The sequence below is a fragment of the Lates calcarifer genome, linkage group LG21, assembly GCF_001640805.2.
Source record: "Lates calcarifer isolate ASB-BC8 linkage group LG21, TLL_Latcal_v3, whole genome shotgun sequence".
Lineage (NCBI taxonomy): Eukaryota > Metazoa > Chordata > Actinopteri > Centropomidae > Lates > Lates calcarifer.
In genome coordinates this window covers 19,518,359-19,536,219 of record NC_066853.1, presented here as the reverse complement: position 1 = coordinate 19,536,219, position 17,861 = coordinate 19,518,359, and the positions used below count along the sequence as shown (strand labels likewise).

Below are 17,861 nucleotides of genomic sequence, written 5' to 3'. Positions count from 1 at the left end.
ACATAAGTGGACAGCCACACCCAGTTCTCCAGTGGCAACTGTGATAATCAGATCTGTTTACAACATCAGCTACACAACTCTGGGAAACTCTGACATATCAGGTGGCTGATTGTCAGATAAGTGTGAGAACAGTTATAGATAAGCTCCTGTTTATCTAAGCACTAATTTAGCTCTAAAACAAAACCCTAACAGTTGTCAAATTGGTATACAATATGAATGCCAAAACCAAACACACATCATTAATACTGGGTTAAATCAGTGTCTGTTCTCTAGGCCTTGTCCTTTTGTAAACAAGGCAACAAAGATTTGCTTGTGTTTTGTTTGCTTGCGTGCAATTTGTCCCCTCGATTTACTATCCATGCACCGTGCATAAAATACACCTGAACATGCTTGTTCCCACAGGGTTCCAGTTTCAGCACTGGGTAGCAAAGCACTCGTGGAAAGACACTCCAAGGCACTACCCTCCACCCTCCACCCACCACCCACCCCTCCTTTCTGTCTTTTCCTTGCACACAATCCTGCCCTCTCTTCAATTAAGTCAAGCAGGAAAAACCTGACAAACCTCAAAGAGCTCTCTCAGCAGAAGAAATCACATCAGGCATGAATGGATAGCTCTAGAAGGCTCCTCTGAAGATACAGATGTACATAACCATGGTCCTTTTTATTCCTTCACATATATTCTTATGTCTAAATTCCATTTGATGAAAAGCCACAGTAAGGCATGTATCCTCAGTCAAATGGATTTAACAGCGACAATGAGCACTAACATATTAGTCTTCCTAAAATTCCCCATTGACTGCAGAGGCACAGATGATATTTTCCGTGTCTTGAGGTCCACATAATGCTTGAAAATTCAAACAAAGTGCTAGCAACAACGAGAAGCATGCTGAAAGCACAAATCAACAACAAAGGGATACAGTGGGGACTCTCTAATCCAAACCCCTTGGGAATGGAGGTATTTCAACCCAGTGAAATGTTCACTTGGATGAAACACTGAATACTGGGGTAATTCATATTCAAAACATGAAACAAGTATCTACGCATATTCACAGGAGCCTCTTGCAGAATCTAATTTGCAGTTGGAGGATCAACAAGGAAATTTAAACAATTGTGCACCATTTTTGGGGCTCATTTCAAATTCAATTTTAGATTAACTTGTCAGATTACAAGTCAGAGTTTTTGATAAATATAATATCATCACACATCTAAAGCTACAACTAACTGCAAAAATACTTATCACAGTTTCCCAGACCACATCTTATTTAATTAACAATAACATTAAACCAAGAAAGGCAGCAAAATCTCACGTTAGGCATTTCTGCTTGATAGATGAGCAAAACTGACACAGATTTATCTTCTGTTGATCAACTAAATAATTGTATCAGCACTAGACACATCATACTTGTTTTTTAATCATGTGAGAATAAATGATGCCAAACAAATATACATGACCTATTATTCATTATTCATTTGGCACCACCAGGGAGGAGATGTTGCAAGGCTGACGTTGATCATGTATTTTCAACAACGTTAGCATGGTCTCTGAAGGTAAAGCGATTACCTTGTAAGCTCTGCTAAAGACTGCAGGACACAGCCAAGGACAGCAACCATATATCTATGGGGGAAAAGTCTTTTAACCCAGCAAGTGCAATGGTTCCAGTACAACTACAGGTTAAATTTACCCTTAAGACCAGGCTGTTATATATCTCATACAGCAGGAGAGAAGACCTTGTCTACCTGGATTGCCAGAGGGCTATGTTCCTCTGAGCATGTACCCACTTATATCGTATCATCCCTTGAAGACTGAGGATGAGATGGGTCTACTACATGATTTCGGCAGCACTCTTCAAAGACAGATACAGCCTTCCCATAGGCTGCTGAATAAAACATGAGGCGTGTGCAGCAGGGTGTGGGTGTGGTGTGTGTGTGTGCGTGAGGGGTGGAAGGGTGGTGTATGTGTTGTAGTAGGGGAGAGGGAAGAGGGAAGGAAGATAAGGGGGTTCTTAAAACACCACTACTAGATATACTGTATAACAGATGATCCACAAATGTCTTTGATTTGACACACATCCTCACTGCCCTGCTGGGTGCCTGGAAACTTCTGTTGTCTTTGAGTTATATGTTTTTCTTTGTTTCCTTATATTGTTTTTTTTTTTTTTTTTTTTTGTGAGTGTGTGTGTGTGTTTTGGTAGCATGGAACTTGTTAACAAAACCTAAATTAGTCTAGAAGAGAATGAAAGTGTGCTCATTTCAGGAGAAGGCAATACAAATCTTGCCAGGTACAGAGATGTCCCAGATTCACAGAGCACTATTTCCAACACACTGCTGCATGACACCACATTTGCTGAGCCTTGTCTTTTTAAGAGAAATTGTACTGGGATTTTTTCCCCCTCCACCAGAATAACATTAAATATATCATCCAATCAAAATAGACATTTTTACATCAACAATATCTACTTACACTGATTGCTTAAGTCTTATTAGTTTTATTAGCTTACATTAAAGGTGTCTGATTATAGTGTAGATTTAATACTGTTCAAACACAGCTTAACAACAGAAATCAACATGATCAAACTCTCTCAGATTTAATGGGTCCCAACAGGAAAGCCAATACCTCTGTGTTACATATACGAGGGGACTTCAAAAAGTTCATGGAAAAAGTACATAGCTAAAAATCACATGCAGGGATTTTTATCTCACTGCACCTCAGTGCAAGTTCTCATACTAACGTGTCATAACATGTTCTAACCTGAACCCTTAAATGCATGTTGCAACGCAAAAATAAACATCATAACTTAAACCGTTTTTTTTAACTGTCCTTTTTCCACTAACTTTCTAAAGGTTAAAGGTCCCCCTCATATGCATTTTAATTTACACAAAACAGGCTTTGAGTTGACATTTTTACTATTCTCCTTCATTGACTGATATACATTACAGTCAGCTCATTAAAGCCTTTACTGTAAGTCTGTCGTCCAAAACAGCTTGTGTCTCATAGGCCTTTTCTGGGAAAAATCCACTGGTGCACAGGAAGTGATACATATTTTCTGGCATTAACAACATTGTTCGGAGCAGGGCCATGGGTGGACAGACAAGGAAAAGAGAGCTGCAAAAAATAAAAGATAAAATAAAACACAGTTGATCTCCTGTAGTAGTGAAAGCAGCACACAACAACTGCTAAGACAAAACATGTCCTCAAAATCAAAAATGAGAATCTCCTGGAAAACCACTTAGAATTTGCCATCATGACACTGGATAATATTAAAAGCTGCAGTTTACAAGTCTGAAAATACAGTCTCTGTAATATCTGAGTACAGTCATTAAGCGAAAGGGATTGAAAAATAAAACTCCTCTGAGACATGTCAGTCATCAGTGAACTTTGTTTTGTGCCACTTGAAAATCTGGTGTCTGGGTTGGCTACTAGGAAAAAAAAAGCCAGTTGAAGCTTGCACCCCGTTCTCCCTTGAGGACATAGCAATCATGATCACAAAATTTATGTGTAGCTAAGTTGTTTAGAACGCATGTACGCTGATGTTATCATAAAACTATGCTTACTGGGGAATAAAGACATTCATTTCATGCATGATTTAGCCAGAGGATGATACAGAAGCTATTAACAAAATCAGAATCAACATACTGTTCAAACAAATGTCCTACAGAGGCAGTAATTTCCTGGAAACTGACAAGCCACAGCATTAGCCTTGTGTGTGTGTCATATTAACCTACCATTTCCCTCTTCCTTATAGACAAGCTGTGCTTACGTAGGATCTAGCTGGTGCTAAAAATTTATTAACTGCCCTTGGATATGACTATGGAATATCCAGGATGATGTTACATGGCCCCAACTTTTATTACATAAGTCAGTAGAGCCGCTGTCATGTTTCCCTGAGCGAAATGTAATGATGATCCCTTCTGTTTATGGGGTGTCAATCAGTAGACACAACACAGAAATTAATGGATGAAGAAGTCATAATATCCAAATTGAAATCATGTTACTGTCTGAAATTAATCAGGATATACTTGAGCAAATTAATATAAAAAGAACAATTTAATCAGCAAATGTCATCAAATGACTCCTAACTTCAATCATATTCCATAACATACTTTACTCTCATGCCTTTGGGTATGGTAATTTTGTTAAATGAAATCAATAGTAACCCACGAATAGGTCTATAAATGCTAAACTCTTTCAAGTTCTAACATCTAACAAATCTGCAGCATTTGTACAGAGTAGTACTATACTCTCAGCCACTTAGGTTCCAGTAGTATACACTGTCAATAAACACTGTTTTGACTTGAGTATATATTTTTTAAACTATCATAATAACTAAACTATATCTGAAAACATCATGAAAACAGAGGGTGGTTGTTTGTTTGCTACAAAAAGTCACATTTACATACTAGAGGGCATTTTGAATACATGTTCCAAACTAAAAGATGCATGAGCAGAATTGGATTGTGGCTGTGTTTAAACCATATCTTGGAATGAAGACTAATCCCAAATAGAAGGAGGAGATTAACAGATGGCTTTACTACAATATATGGAGGCCCATCTTAATGTCTTTTAATCAGAGCACTATGAGATGCTCCACTCATCTCACAGCTACAGTCTACACAATGAGACAAGCTTAATCACTTCAGGCTTACGGTGTGCCATGCTGTCAATAAACAGCACCCGCAGCAATTCCATTCCTCGCTAAAGGGGACTTAAAGTAATTCAGCATTGAGATCAACTGACAGCCAGCTATCCCTAAAAGAAAAACTTCAGCCTTCCCATGACAACATGGAAGCGATCTGTGGGCTGAACATGGATCCTTGCTGCATCCACACTGGTTGGGTAAAGCTGTGGGCTTCACCGTGGGTGGCCCCCATGGACCTGGGCTAATTGTTTCACATCACAGCCGAGCCAGGCTGAGATCAGACCACCGGCAGCTCTGATTCAGGCAGTTCAACAGCCAAACAGGGTATGCCAGGAAACACTTACAGTGCACACCCCACCCCACACTCGCACACATGCACACACTCTTCATCCATCATACATGACCACAAGAGAGTAGAAGGAATTTCTCTATCTCCATGCTATTTGAGCAGGCTGTTGATCCACTGGTCAGCTGGAAGTGGCAGTTACCTCAGTGATAATGAATTAAGAGGTCAGCACAAATGTCATATTGATTGAACATAATGTACTTGAAAAGATGGCACAGAAAAAAATGAAGAAAATATCTTTGAGCTTTTAAACCTCCATATAATTACTTTAAAAAAAATTGTATACAAATATTTACTTTTAATCCTGCAGTACAGGACTCTTCAGCTTTCGGGCTCTAGACCCCAATAAACTCCCAAGGAAAAACAGGCTAAATTAGAGCAAAGTCTGAAAATCATCTTGCAACCCCTCAGCTCTATTTTGTGACCTTTTGTGCAGGTCCATAACCCTGAGATGGGAGCATCTGATCTGTCATCAAAAGTAAAACTGTTTTGAGTTGCCCATTTTTAATTATTTGTCCAAGGTGCTGCAATTGCAGCTCATAGTAGAGGGTGACGGGAAACATAAGAAGAGAGAAGAGGATGACATGAGGACAAAGTTCTTCAGCCAGAGTCAAACTGAGGTTGTCACAGTTACGTGGTTTGAGATTCAGCCCACTAGATGACCAAGATGTCTCACACTCCAGCTTTTATAACAAGCTGCTGCCATGTGGATGACACATAAGAGGCGCGAGTGGGAAAACTTAACAAGCAAACACATCAGCATACAGAGCACTTTGAGCGCATGCTGCTCGAGGCCTATAGTTCCCAGATCTGTCACTAGAACATGACTGGGAAATAACAAAATCCTCCCAGTGCACGCAGGACTGTTAATCACCAGGCATCCTTCGCCTACTGCTTTTTCAAGGCCTGTTTGACTTTGAGTAAACATGTGCAGGAAATGTATTCAGTGGCTCCAAACATTTATATGGGGGCCTTGTGCTTCAAACAGTTTCATGGCCAGCACATCTTTCAAGAAGGTGCTTAGTGAGCCATTTGTTAAATGCATGATAATAGGGCATGACAATGCATGGCATGTTACATGCAGCGCGGCTATATCAGGCCCATGTTTGTTAAGCCTTTAGTTTCTGTACTCACTATCTGTATTGTTGATAGACAATGTAATATGGTTGCTGGATCCTGATCTGATGAAACTGAACGTCTGTACATTGTAATACAGGGCTATGTTTTGTAAGCTCTACTCTGTGACCTATTTCTGTGATGAATGCATTTTCTGATACAGGTATGAAGGGAAAGATTGAAAAACGGGTTGTGGAAAAAACATAATCTAAAATATGAATATCCAAAAGCTTTTGATGATCATGCAAGCATTAAGGAAAATCACTTTATGAGCCATTGGGTAAGTAAGCACTCATCTCTCTTCTTCTTTCCCATTTCTCCAATTTCATCTAAAAGAATATCCTTTGTTAATCTGGTCTCAATGAGCACCGTTGTTAAGTGCTGCTCACTCTGCACTCCCAGCCAGTCATAATCCATTGTGTTGTTTGCCCCTCGCTTGGTGTACATTTCCATCGCAAATTCCAATGTGAACAGTCAATAACATGCACAGATGTGGCCATTGTAGAAGCCTTACTTTATAATTCAGAAGAATGTAGCATGGTGAATTACAGCTGCACCCCAGGAAATATTTGAAACAAAAGTTTTACAGTCTCTATAGCCAGGGATGACACAAAAATACATCTTTTAAATATTGGGTTGCAAGAGTCATTCTACACTTTACACATTTTGAATAAATTCAAGAAAGAACTGTGCAGTATAAATGCTGGATAGCTGCTGTATAAATGCACTTAAGGGGATTTCTGCAATTGCTGCTGTTCTGCTTCAACCAATCATCATGAGCTGTGAAAAACATTAACCTCAGGGTTGATACAAACATGTACGCCAGGACTTCATTTCCTCCTCACCATCTTGCTGTACTCATCAGTTTTGAGTAGAACACACTACTCCAGAGTCAACATCAGTAAAAATGAAACAGTACATGATAATGATGTTCCCTGACCTCTTTTAGACAGTTAGTTTAATCCATTATGTTGTTGTGTCTTGTCTCCCATCATGTTCCACAGCTGTACTGTGCCTCTCAGCATGAAAACTCAATATGCTGAAAGCTGGGAAGCTTAACTGCACTTTATAATAGCACTATAGGTCATGGACAATATACTTTTCTTGTATTTTAAGTGCTGATCAAGGCATAAGTTGCTTGACATGTTGTAGAGTATGTCCTGTGCTCAGTTCCAGTGATGACAATAAAATGAATTGACAGAACAATCATCGCTGCCCTTTTATGGCTTTACTGGAAAAAATTTTTACATTGTTTATTTTTCCATCCAGCATCTCAAGCAAATCTACAGCAGGAACATCTGCAAGCTTTCACCCTTTGACATTATATTGAAACACTGCTTGGGAAATAATTCATAGGCTAGATGCTGAACTCCCTCATGCCCAATGAAAGAAAACAACAAAATAAATCTCACATCTCACTGACTGTGCCCTTAACAGATGCCATACAGGAAGTCAGTCCTATCAGCACTAGCAGGCACACAGAAAGCCCTGCTGTGTTTCACAGTTAAGTTTCCCTTCTCCACGCTCTTTGCAACGCTCTGCTGTTGAGGGAGAACATGGAAAGTACACTGTCCATTTATTCTCAATGTGCGGGGATTCTCAGACTTTACAAAATGAGCCTTGAAACTGCTCGAAATAAAGTCATACAGCTCTTAACTTAGACAGGATCTCTCTGAAACAAGCACACCAAAAGTCATCTTGTTAAGAAACATTATCAGTGTCAGAAAATGTGACATGTTAATGTGACACATATGGGAACGTGAATGATCTGCACTGCAAAATTAGATAACGGTGCATATTAAATAGGTTAAGCAAGCCACAGAATGCATCTACATCCCTCCGTTTGGATCAGCTGCACAGTAGAGATGTTGACATGGTTTGCAGTAAATACAAAACATCCCCATGGCCCAATGACCCCAAAACTATTTCCTCTGAATGGATTGCTTTGCAAACAAGCTTTGTGATCTGGTATCACCCCATCTACTTCAAGGGGCCCTTTAATCAGCAAAACCAGGAACCTAGAATTTATTCCTCTTGTTTTAAAACATTTCCTGCCTGTTGTGCCATTTGGTCTGGATTTGGTTGTTCTGTAAGGTTGGACAAAGCCTTAACTGCAGAGAAACGTTTGAGTAATTTGTGCTGAAACATTACTTGATACATTATCCTAGAAGTAATTACAGCTCTCAGCTGACCAGCAGATTGACACATTGCTCAAATACCATGCAGAAAAAAATGCTAGTAATTTCCCATGGTCTAAGTTTTTTCCCACGAAAGTTTGGGCAGAACTTTTAACTGTTTGCTCATCATCACAAGAAACAGCAGTCACATCAACACAGTGATAATCATCATCACCACAAGCTTTACCAGCATTCTCACGGTCATCATCGTTATTGGTGATAATAGTGATTATTCATTACCATCACCAAATAGTGGTAACTCACCGCTATGCGCGTGGAAATCTTCTGCTCGCCCTCTGAACCCTTTTGCTCTCCGTTGGACCTGCTGTACTCTGGAAGCTGCTGGTTCGATCCACGACTGCCCTTTGCCTTTCGGTTCCCAGGCCCTTGGTGGACTATGTTGAGCAGGTGAAGCGTACTCTCGTGCTCCCGGTCAGAGCTCTCGGCCTGACCCCTCTGGTAGCGGTTCTCGCAGGTGGAGTGGTGCCTCCTGCACAGCTCTATGCGGGCGCGCAAACGCTCCACGATGGCGTTGTGCAGTTGTGGCACCGCTGAGCCTCTGGAGGTGGCCACCACCGGCCCGTTGCCGACCCCACCGGGCATAGTTCCTAAACCGACACCCAACATGGGTACGAATGCCCCTGGAGTAGATTGAGCGGGGGTCGCTTCTCCCATGCCCGCAGTCCCCGACAAGTTTATACAGACTGAGGTCCACTGAGCTTATAATGGACCACAGTACGGACATGGAAGAAAACAATACGTATGGACTCGGCTATGATCCCATGTGGAAAAGAGAAATACTAGTCTGCATGCACAAACTCAATAGAGAGAAAGACAATATAGTTTATGGTATTTGCTTACAAATACTTTGTAGAATTAACTCGTAAAACTGGTATGAAATGTTAGAATAATAAAGGATTAAAAAAAACCACTTGCATATAAAGTAAGATAAGGTCAGTATAAACTCATACTATGTTCCACTGAGGCATTAAAAAGTCCCAGTGTTACAAAATTTTATTAGTGATTTCTTCCTCACGGGTGTTACTGTGTCATCTTATAATTAAAAATGAAATGATTTATAAACATGAAAGGCTCGTGGATCCACAGCTGGAATGAATCCGCTCTTGCTTAACGACTCGACCTCTGTTCTCAGATAAATTAAATTCAGTATGAATCTCTCATTTCAGTTTCACCGACGCTTACATCCTTGGCACATTTTCAGCTTACTTTATCTCAAATGTGCCACACTTACTAAACAGTTTTAAAAAGACAGTTAGGCTGCCAACAATAAATTCAAAGTAAGCGATTGGTCGCCAAAATAGGAGAATCTACAAAGACACAAAACCTACTAAACTTCGAGACTCACGGCATTTTTGTTAGGAAATTTGTCCTTTCTCTCTACGTCGCTCTCTTTCCATCCGGATAAGAAGGATCTGGTTGCAAATTACAAGTCGAAAACCACGCAGCCGAAACACAAGGAGCCGTTGCATAAACCGATTGAGATCCGTCTCAAATAGTCCATTGACAATCGTTTGTCCGTGTGGTGCACCGAGGCAATAGCGGAGCTGCTATACACAGACCCTCATTGTATGAACATTCCTCTTTTGACATGATACACTCATATGAATGTAGCTGGGTCCAAATGCACACTCTGGTGGAGTGAGGGGTGAACTGTCTTGCAAGGCATGGACCGTGGCAAAAGAGGGAAATGATCTCATTAATGTTTTTTTTTTGTGTTGTTGTTGTTGTTTTTTTTTTTTTTTATATGACATGTATCTGCACACAAGAACAGCTGATGAAGTAATATGGTTGAACATCCTCCTGCGATGGTGTTTGAGATCTCTTCATAACAATCACTGATAGTGATGTTTGCAGTCATTGTGTTGTATCAGCAGAGGGAGCTTCAAAGATTTCCTGTCGTCTGCTACAAGGCCATACAGGTTTACATCTGGTGTGCATGTTGTTTCTAGGATAAGAGAAATGTCACAACAATTAAATTGAATTAAAACACAGCACAAATTCAATTAGTCAGCTTAAGTCCTTAAAACTTTGTCCAATACCAGTACAACATGAGATTCCTGAAACTACAATTATAAGAGTAAACTTTTGTTTGGTTGTAGTATTGACTTGTAAGATTTCACAACTAGGCCCGTATCAAATTTCCAAGCTAAGAAATAAACAAGACTGCAAACATGTTAGTGCCAAGTTACAATAAGAGCCAATATGTTTAAAGCTGCTAGCCGGTTAACCTCCACCAGCACTATTTGCTGAGCCACATGTTGCCCTGTCTGGAAGTTCAAGTGAGCACTGGCTCATGCTATACTTACAATGAACAGAACAAATATAAAATATACTTACATTACTGCAGCACATGACCTCCTTCACAACCAGAAAGACGACTTTTATCCCAAACACATTCACAGACCTCTCTGGAGTGAGCAAACAAACAATATAAATGTGCCTATATACCAATTAAGCACTTCAAGGAGCTGATTGGCTCCTGACTGTTCCTACACATGCTGACCAAATGAGGTCTCATTTTCTGACAACACATTGGGGCTGCTGTGCTTGAAATCTGTAGCTGCAAACCACTCAACTGCTCTTCAAAGTTTTGTTTGTCTAATGTAGACATTGACTGCTTACTTAATGTGTTTCATCACTACTTTGAAATATGAGAAAAATCTAGGCTATTAAGAACCTTTTCAAATTAAAATATAGGTTGTGAATTTAGTTGCTTTTGTAAGACAAACTCCCGCTCATTTGTCATCTTATGATTTAAGTTGAGACTTACCCACCGTGTGGTAGATGAAGATTTACACTTGATGCCAGTGCACTAAAAGGTTTAGGCTACAACCATAGACAGGCAATCACCCTGACACAGAGACAGGATGCCTGTTTTTACAAAGCAGAAGGAAACTGAAGCACTCAGAGGAAAACCACAAAAGCATGTGGAGAAAATGTCCATGCTGAAAGAACCCAAGAATACAGTCATCACACTGACTTGCCTTGCTGCCCTCTTAGATAATAAACATCAACAACAACAACAAAATAATAACTGAATAAAAATATGTTTTAATCATTTGAACTACAAGTCCAATAGTAATTTGATTGCAGCTTTCACTTTTTGCTTTATAGGATTTTATATAGTCCAGTTAGAATTTGTGGAAGATTGACTGTAGCATGAAAGTACAAGTTATTGCTCCTTTTGTTAAAAATAAACTAACAAACAAATCATTCCCAGTCCAGAGAAACTTGATTAACACTCGCAAACACTTCCCTATGAATCATGTTAATCAGTTAATATTGTGAAGAAACTGATTTCTGGCTGCTACCTGTACCAGGAGCAGACGGTCAGTACTGACCAGTGTCTGGCCAGACACTAGCTAGTATCAGTATCAGTGTTATCTGTGGGTAAGGAGGTGAGTGAAGACAATATTCTTTTCATTGGGCATTTCATTTTTTAGTGGCCTCTCTTACTCACTTAGTCACCTAATTTGACATTAAGGTCTTGGTTGACTAAGTAATGGAAGAATGGTTGACTAAGCCAATTAGTCATTTTTATTCTTTTTTATGGGAAATGGCATACTAATCATTGGTCATTACTAGAAAGTGACAGTCATATCTTGACGCACAATAGCATTCATTTATTAGGCAGGCTAACAGACTTTAAGAGATTTTGGAGAAACAATCCTTACTTTTACATGTATTTCAGTAAAAGCATCATAATGTAATTGATGTTCAATTTCCAGGTTAAATGCTGTTTTGGTTACCTCTCCTGTGAACTAAACAAATGATGGGGCAAGCAATGAAATTTGTTAGGTTTCTGTGTCTCTTGTACACAGCATTATAAAACCACTGATATGTATATTAACTCTCAAAAACCCACATGGGCTGAATCCTTAACTAAAGCAACAGTAGCCTTTCATTTGACATCAATGGATGCATGTGCTGTCCTGCACAACAGGGGGCAGCAGTCTATTACAGGATCAATTAAAAATCTGTGGGTGAGAGACGAGGTGTGGTGTCATTGCTGTCAGAAAACAGTGTTGACATCAAACTTACTCACTTCTTGATTTATTCTATGTCCACAGTTTAAGTCTACCTTAATACAGGAATAACAAAATCTTGTATTCTTGTGAATCCCAAGTTAACTGTACCATCACACTGGCATTATTTGTCATATTGCTTCACAAAATCAAGACAGTTTGCATACATCAGTGTTAGTAGAGAGAAGGTTTCCTTGTTTGGTTGTTGTTGTTTTTCCTTTTTACAATTATCAACTCCAAAACACACAATAAATTAATAAATTAAAACACGAGCAATCTGCAAATGCTTTACAGTAGTAGCAATAAAAGTGGTTAAAAAATGATCTCTACTAGTACAGTACGTCAACCCAGTGACAGTCTGACAGTAGATCTGAGCAGTGTTTTCAGTGTCACCCAGTCAGGCTGTCATTTAACATACTACAATTCACAATCTACCACAACACATACACAGTTCTTCTGTTTACAACGGGTCTCTCTAGATAATAAATTACACATCCATTTCACTTCAGAGACTGACAGGGAGACAGGCTTTTCTTCAGTCTTTTCTTTCCTCTTTCGCTCTCACTCTTTGTGAATCACAGTTCACCCAGGAAGGGCGTTGCCAGTGCAAACTGCCAGCCTCCCCATTTCATGTATAGATCATAAAAATGGGAATTTAAAAAGGAATAAAATACATGTTGTAACAAACTTAGCTTAATTTAGCCTGACCCAGTTCTTATGAATATCACTTGCTTACACGTTTCAGTAAAAAATAATGATAAAAAGAATACAAAAAGCAGTAAAAATGGTAGAAAAACATTAAGAAGTAAATCTTACAGAAATAATCAATAATACCATCCAGCACTGCATGGCCACACTATTCATATTAAGATCAAATGTAGATTCACCCTTCAGTGGTTCCAGCCCACAATGAAATACTGGACTTAAGTTGAACTAGAGACTGATCATTCAGTTGTCCTAAATACAATATGGCTCCTCCTTGAATAATATGGCAAATAATTAAATTTCTTCAAGGCAAAAATTTACACTCCAAACTGAAATGAGAACATAAGGCAAATTAAACAAAGAAGAGTTTAGGAAATTAAGAAAACATTCTTTCCTCAACTATTTTTAAGTGACCACGATCATTGGCAAATCTTCATTGTGGCTGGTTGCCTCTGCAAGAACAGCACAAAGTTACATTACTGCAGTGCACTTTTTTTGTCTCAGACAAGTGCGTCAAACAGTCAACAAGATGTGCTGCAAATATGTCATTCTATTAATAATTTATATAGAGGAAACAATTACTCTTCAGAGACATAGCTGTAGTGTGTGGTATATCAAAGACCGAAGACATAAATTCTGGAAAACATAAATATGCTATTCTCCTTCCACTTAGCTTGTATTTATGGTCTTGAGAGGGAGAGGAAGATGAAGAGAGAGAGAGAGAGAGAGAGAGAGAGAGAGAGAGAGAGAGAGAGAGAGAGAGGATATCTTAACTCTTGCATTATTTTTCCTTCCTCCAACTCAATAATTTTCTTGGTCAGTGCACATTTAAAATGAAATGCATTAGAATATTACCTGAAGTGAATTAGTCACTGAAGTCAAACCTACAAAGACACAAGATACTTCTCCTTGTTTTCTTCATTCTGTACATTTGGACGTTACAGACTTTGTACCTGCATTGAAATAATTGGCCTGCCGTCTTGCCTGACAGCTTTTAAATATGGTTTGGGCTCATACTTAATTGAAACTGAGGCAACAGTCATGCACAGTTATCATTAGGGCTTCTGACATGGGCCTTTGTATCGCTGTATTTTTCCCCCCTCCTCTTACCAGACATGCACTGCTAAGCTGAAATGATTGCCCGCAGTGAAAATAATCTCCTTGCTGCTTCTGCAAGACTCAGCACAAATGATAGATTGAAGTGAAAAGAGAGTCTGCCTGCATGCCAAAATTGGAGTGCATCTTGGCATTCCTGAGACCAGTAAGCATACTCTTACAGTATATTAAATTGGTTATCGACCAGTTAGCCTCTGCTAGTGTGTTAAATGGCAGCAATTGGGTAAATTATCTGCTAGATGCAAAAAAATGTTAGACTGTTGCAGAGGGGGAGGGTGGCACAGCTATGAGGAAAAACTTGCAATTTGTAAAGGGTGGATTGATAAATAAGGATGATATTTTTCATACACATTATCAATTGTCCATACTCTGTTATAACAGTCTGCATGAAGAGCTTTGGCAGGGCGCTTCACCTATATGGCCTGATATCCTGCATGTTAGCAGTGCACTGCAGTAGTAATCATCACGGACAACAGGCATAGGATAGGTTATGGCTTTTTGTCCAAACATTTCAGTCTTAAACAAGCCAAACCAGTATTCATAATAATGATAGGAACATGACACTGGAGATGCTTGACTTAAGATTGGAATTTTCTTCTGTTTTTTTTTTTTTTTTTTTAAGTCATTTCTTTGCACGGGTCAGTGTCAGGACTTGACCCCCTTGGCAGGTTCAGTAGACTGCCGCACATCGGTCCACTCCTGCATGGTGCTTTGCAGTGCCTTCGTCTTCTCCTTGTCCACTTGCACATAGTCCACCTTCTCATCAGAGGTCACAGAGGATGTAGAGGGCTGTGGAATGATAAATAAGGTAGGAGTGAGCTTCTGGCCTGAGGTTGGACCGCATTGTGGGAGAAATAAGAACAAATGCTATAACAAATTGAGTCTACAAAATCATCTCTTTACTTTTCTGTGTGGGCTTGGGGACCCAGGCTGGAAGTCCAGTGCTAGGTAGTCCACATTGCCACACTTCCTGGGGGCCGGGCTGCTGGTGCCACTCACGGCTGGAGAGGTAGACGCTGGGTTCTGCTAATGGGGACAGGAGGGAGGGGGGGGTTTACTCACATGGAGTGCAGTGAGTTAGCATAGCATGCAAGTGGATCATTAAAACAAAGAACACAATGTGCTCTCCTGATCTCCCCTCCAGCTACTGGGACTCACCATAGCCACATAATTCTCTTCGCTGTCTGCAGAGTCAGTGCTGGTGATGCTCTGTGTAGAGATGGGTCGACAATGCTGGGAGGACATGGAGTTCATAGCAGCCCTGAAGCAAAGCAGACAGGGCTGTGAGTGCTTATACCTTCTGACCTCAGGCAGAAACAAAATACAGCACCAGTCTGTACCATCTGTGTGTGTGTGTGTGTGTGTGTGTGTGTGTGTTTGTGTGTGAGTGAGTGCGAGTGGCTATGGGTAACCTAGCTTGAATGGCTGATATGAGACTCACATGGGCCGTGTCCAGGACATGGTGACTGGGCTCTTAAATGGCAGCTCATCAATGATCCCATTGTTCTTTAAATCAAGAGGTGTTGGCTTCGCTGTGGAAAACAAGAGCAGACACTGTCAACAAAAATCGTTGTCTTTGTAATACAATTAACAATGCAGAATTTAGAGCTGATTACTAGGCAAAAATGGCGAACACCAATGCTTTTAAATCAGTGAGAACTCTGCTGCGAAAAACTCACATTTCCTGTTAGGTTTGAGGTTGCGGTTGATGGGTGGTGGTGTAACATCACTGAGACGGCTGGGCCTGTGACACAGGGAGGCGCTGCTCCCCTTACGGGCAGGTAATGTTGCAGAGAATCCTGGGAAGTCAAAGTGATGTGGCCCAGGGCTCATAGGGATGTAGATATTCTTAGGACTGTCAGCCTGGGCAGCAATGAGTGGCGCTGGCGAGGACCCAGGATTCATGGGCACATAGTTGTCATCCGAGTTGCCGCTGTCTGAGCGAGTCAGGGGGGCTTTGGTTCTCTGGTGTCAAGAGACGCAGAGGGCGCATGACTTTCTTAAACTCGCTGAGCTCAATGTTACAGGAAAACTGCAACACTCAATCAGAGTAAATATAGAAGAAATGCATTTTCTATTTCTGCAGTTTATGTTTTTGCACTAACAGTATCTATCTGAGAAGAGAGCGCAGTAAAAGGGAGACAGTGACTCACCAGGTAGGAGCTGAACCCATCATTGACAGACTCCACAGACTGGCCTGAGTTGTTGAAATGGATGGGACGGTGATGGCTGTTAGTTTCAAAGGAGGAGCCTGTGGAGAGAAGCGAGGAGAGAAATCAATATTTACCACTGCCATAAACTCTAAAAGGAAAAAAAAAAAAAACTTTCCCTCAAGTAAACAGAACAATGCTAAGCCCACGAGTCAGATATCGTACAATAATCACTGCAACAGAGGCTGATTTACACAAAAATGCCAGACATTTCAAGGCGTAAACTCATGTTTGTAATGAAACACATAGAAAATGAGTGACATTTAATTAAATGCTTCACTGGATTATAATTAGTCTTTGCAGCACAGATGTTTGAACAGCCTGTAGCCTCACTAACAAGGGTCACAGGTCAATTCTTGGCACTGGCTTTGAGGCCTGAGCATGGACTTAGCAAAGCAGAGAACATAGCATACTAAGAGGCCATGCATTGTTCCTGCTGTTGCTTTTTTTTAATTGCTCATCAGCTTGGAACGAGAAATTCTGGAGAAGCTGTATGGCTTGAATTTCATTAGTGTCTCAACAGAACAGTGTCTGCTAGACTGGCCTCTTTGTTTCTGCTCAGCTGCTAGCATTAAATCAGTAAAATGAGAGATAGAGGAAGAGGGAAAGAGTGAGAGAAAGTGGGGGAGGAAAAGGAAGCGCAAAGTCACTGCAATAAGAGGATGGACTGATCAAGTTAGACTTGTATTTGAAAACAGGAAATGGGTGAAAAGTGTGATTTCAAAAGATCTGTGTGAGTTGACTGAGGTTGTGTTTCAAGAAACAAATAGTGATCATGAGGAACATAGTTGGAAAGCAGTTAAAGCACTATAACTGTAATCACTGTACCTCTGTGAAGCCTGATGTTCTCAACAGCGGGGAGAGTATTCCTGCGTGGGATAACTGACACCGCAGACGTCAACTCTCCATTCTGGCTTCCCACTGACTGGGGACTCCCCCACTGCCCCTCTGACCCCTGGCTAGGTTTAGGGGGCCTGGGAGGAGGAGCACAGGACGACTCAGAGCTGGAAGGTGTCAAGGCATTGTGATTCTTATCAAATGTCCGGGGGATCTGGTAGAAGGAACCAGGTGGTGTAGGAAGGTCATAATTGTCAGGTTGACGCTCGTTGCTATGCATGGTGGCAAGAGCGTTGCAGGGCGTTTTGAAGGTGTAAACCTCCTCGTTCTCCAGCTCAGGCTCACCTAGACCACTGTGAGCTGGTGCCTCTGAACTGTAACCTCGCGGAAGCACGTAACAGGCCTCCTGAGACGAGTCATCGTGGACTGGCAACTGGTGTTTTCCTGGCTTGGGCAAGCTGTAGAAGCCATGCAACTGAGCACCCATGCCATTTAGACAGTGGGAAAAGCCATGCGAGAGCTTCTGCACTGCAGAGTCGCTCCCCACAAACAGATTGCTTCGTGTGGCCTGGGAGAAACTGGCGCTCCTGCAACACAGACATACACAAATTAGGTCTGTATTGTGCCCACTTTTCACAGAGGCTAATTGCTCCCTCCCAGACACATGCTTG

The 17,861-nt window shown here is 40.8% G+C and overlaps 2 protein-coding genes across 4 annotated transcripts in view; both read right to left on the bottom strand.

The window, feature by feature from the left end:
• zmp:0000001236 (mastermind-like protein 2) overlaps positions 1-10,743 on the bottom strand; it is a 34,525-nt gene extending 23,782 nt beyond the window's left edge. The window contains exons 1-2 of the mRNA XM_018665534.2: positions 10,635-10,743; positions 8,541-10,242 (exon numbers count right to left, since the gene is read on the bottom strand). Of these exons, the coding sequence (XP_018521050.1) occupies positions 8,541-8,951 (411 nt within the window). The 5' untranslated portion in view covers positions 8,952-10,242; positions 10,635-10,743. The remainder of the gene's footprint in view (positions 1-8,540; positions 10,243-10,634) is intronic.
• Positions 10,744-12,334: 1,591 nt separating this feature from the next.
• gab2 (GRB2-associated binding protein 2) overlaps positions 12,335-17,861 on the bottom strand; it is a 33,282-nt gene continuing 27,755 nt past the window's right edge. For 2 of the 3 annotated variants that reach the window (XM_018665556.2, XM_051065437.1), the window contains exons 4-10: positions 17,182-17,777; positions 16,297-16,394; positions 15,823-16,108; positions 15,585-15,675; positions 15,302-15,404; positions 15,047-15,169; positions 12,335-14,932 (exon numbers count right to left, since the gene is read on the bottom strand). In XM_018665556.2, the coding sequence (XP_018521072.1) occupies positions 14,789-14,932; positions 15,047-15,169; positions 15,302-15,404; positions 15,585-15,675; positions 15,823-16,108; positions 16,297-16,394; positions 17,182-17,777 (1,441 nt within the window). In that variant the 3' untranslated portion in view covers positions 12,335-14,788. The remainder of the gene's footprint in view (positions 14,933-15,046; positions 15,170-15,301; positions 15,405-15,584; positions 15,676-15,822; positions 16,109-16,296; positions 16,395-17,181; positions 17,778-17,861) is intronic. The other variant, XM_018665558.2, reaches the window with a different exon arrangement.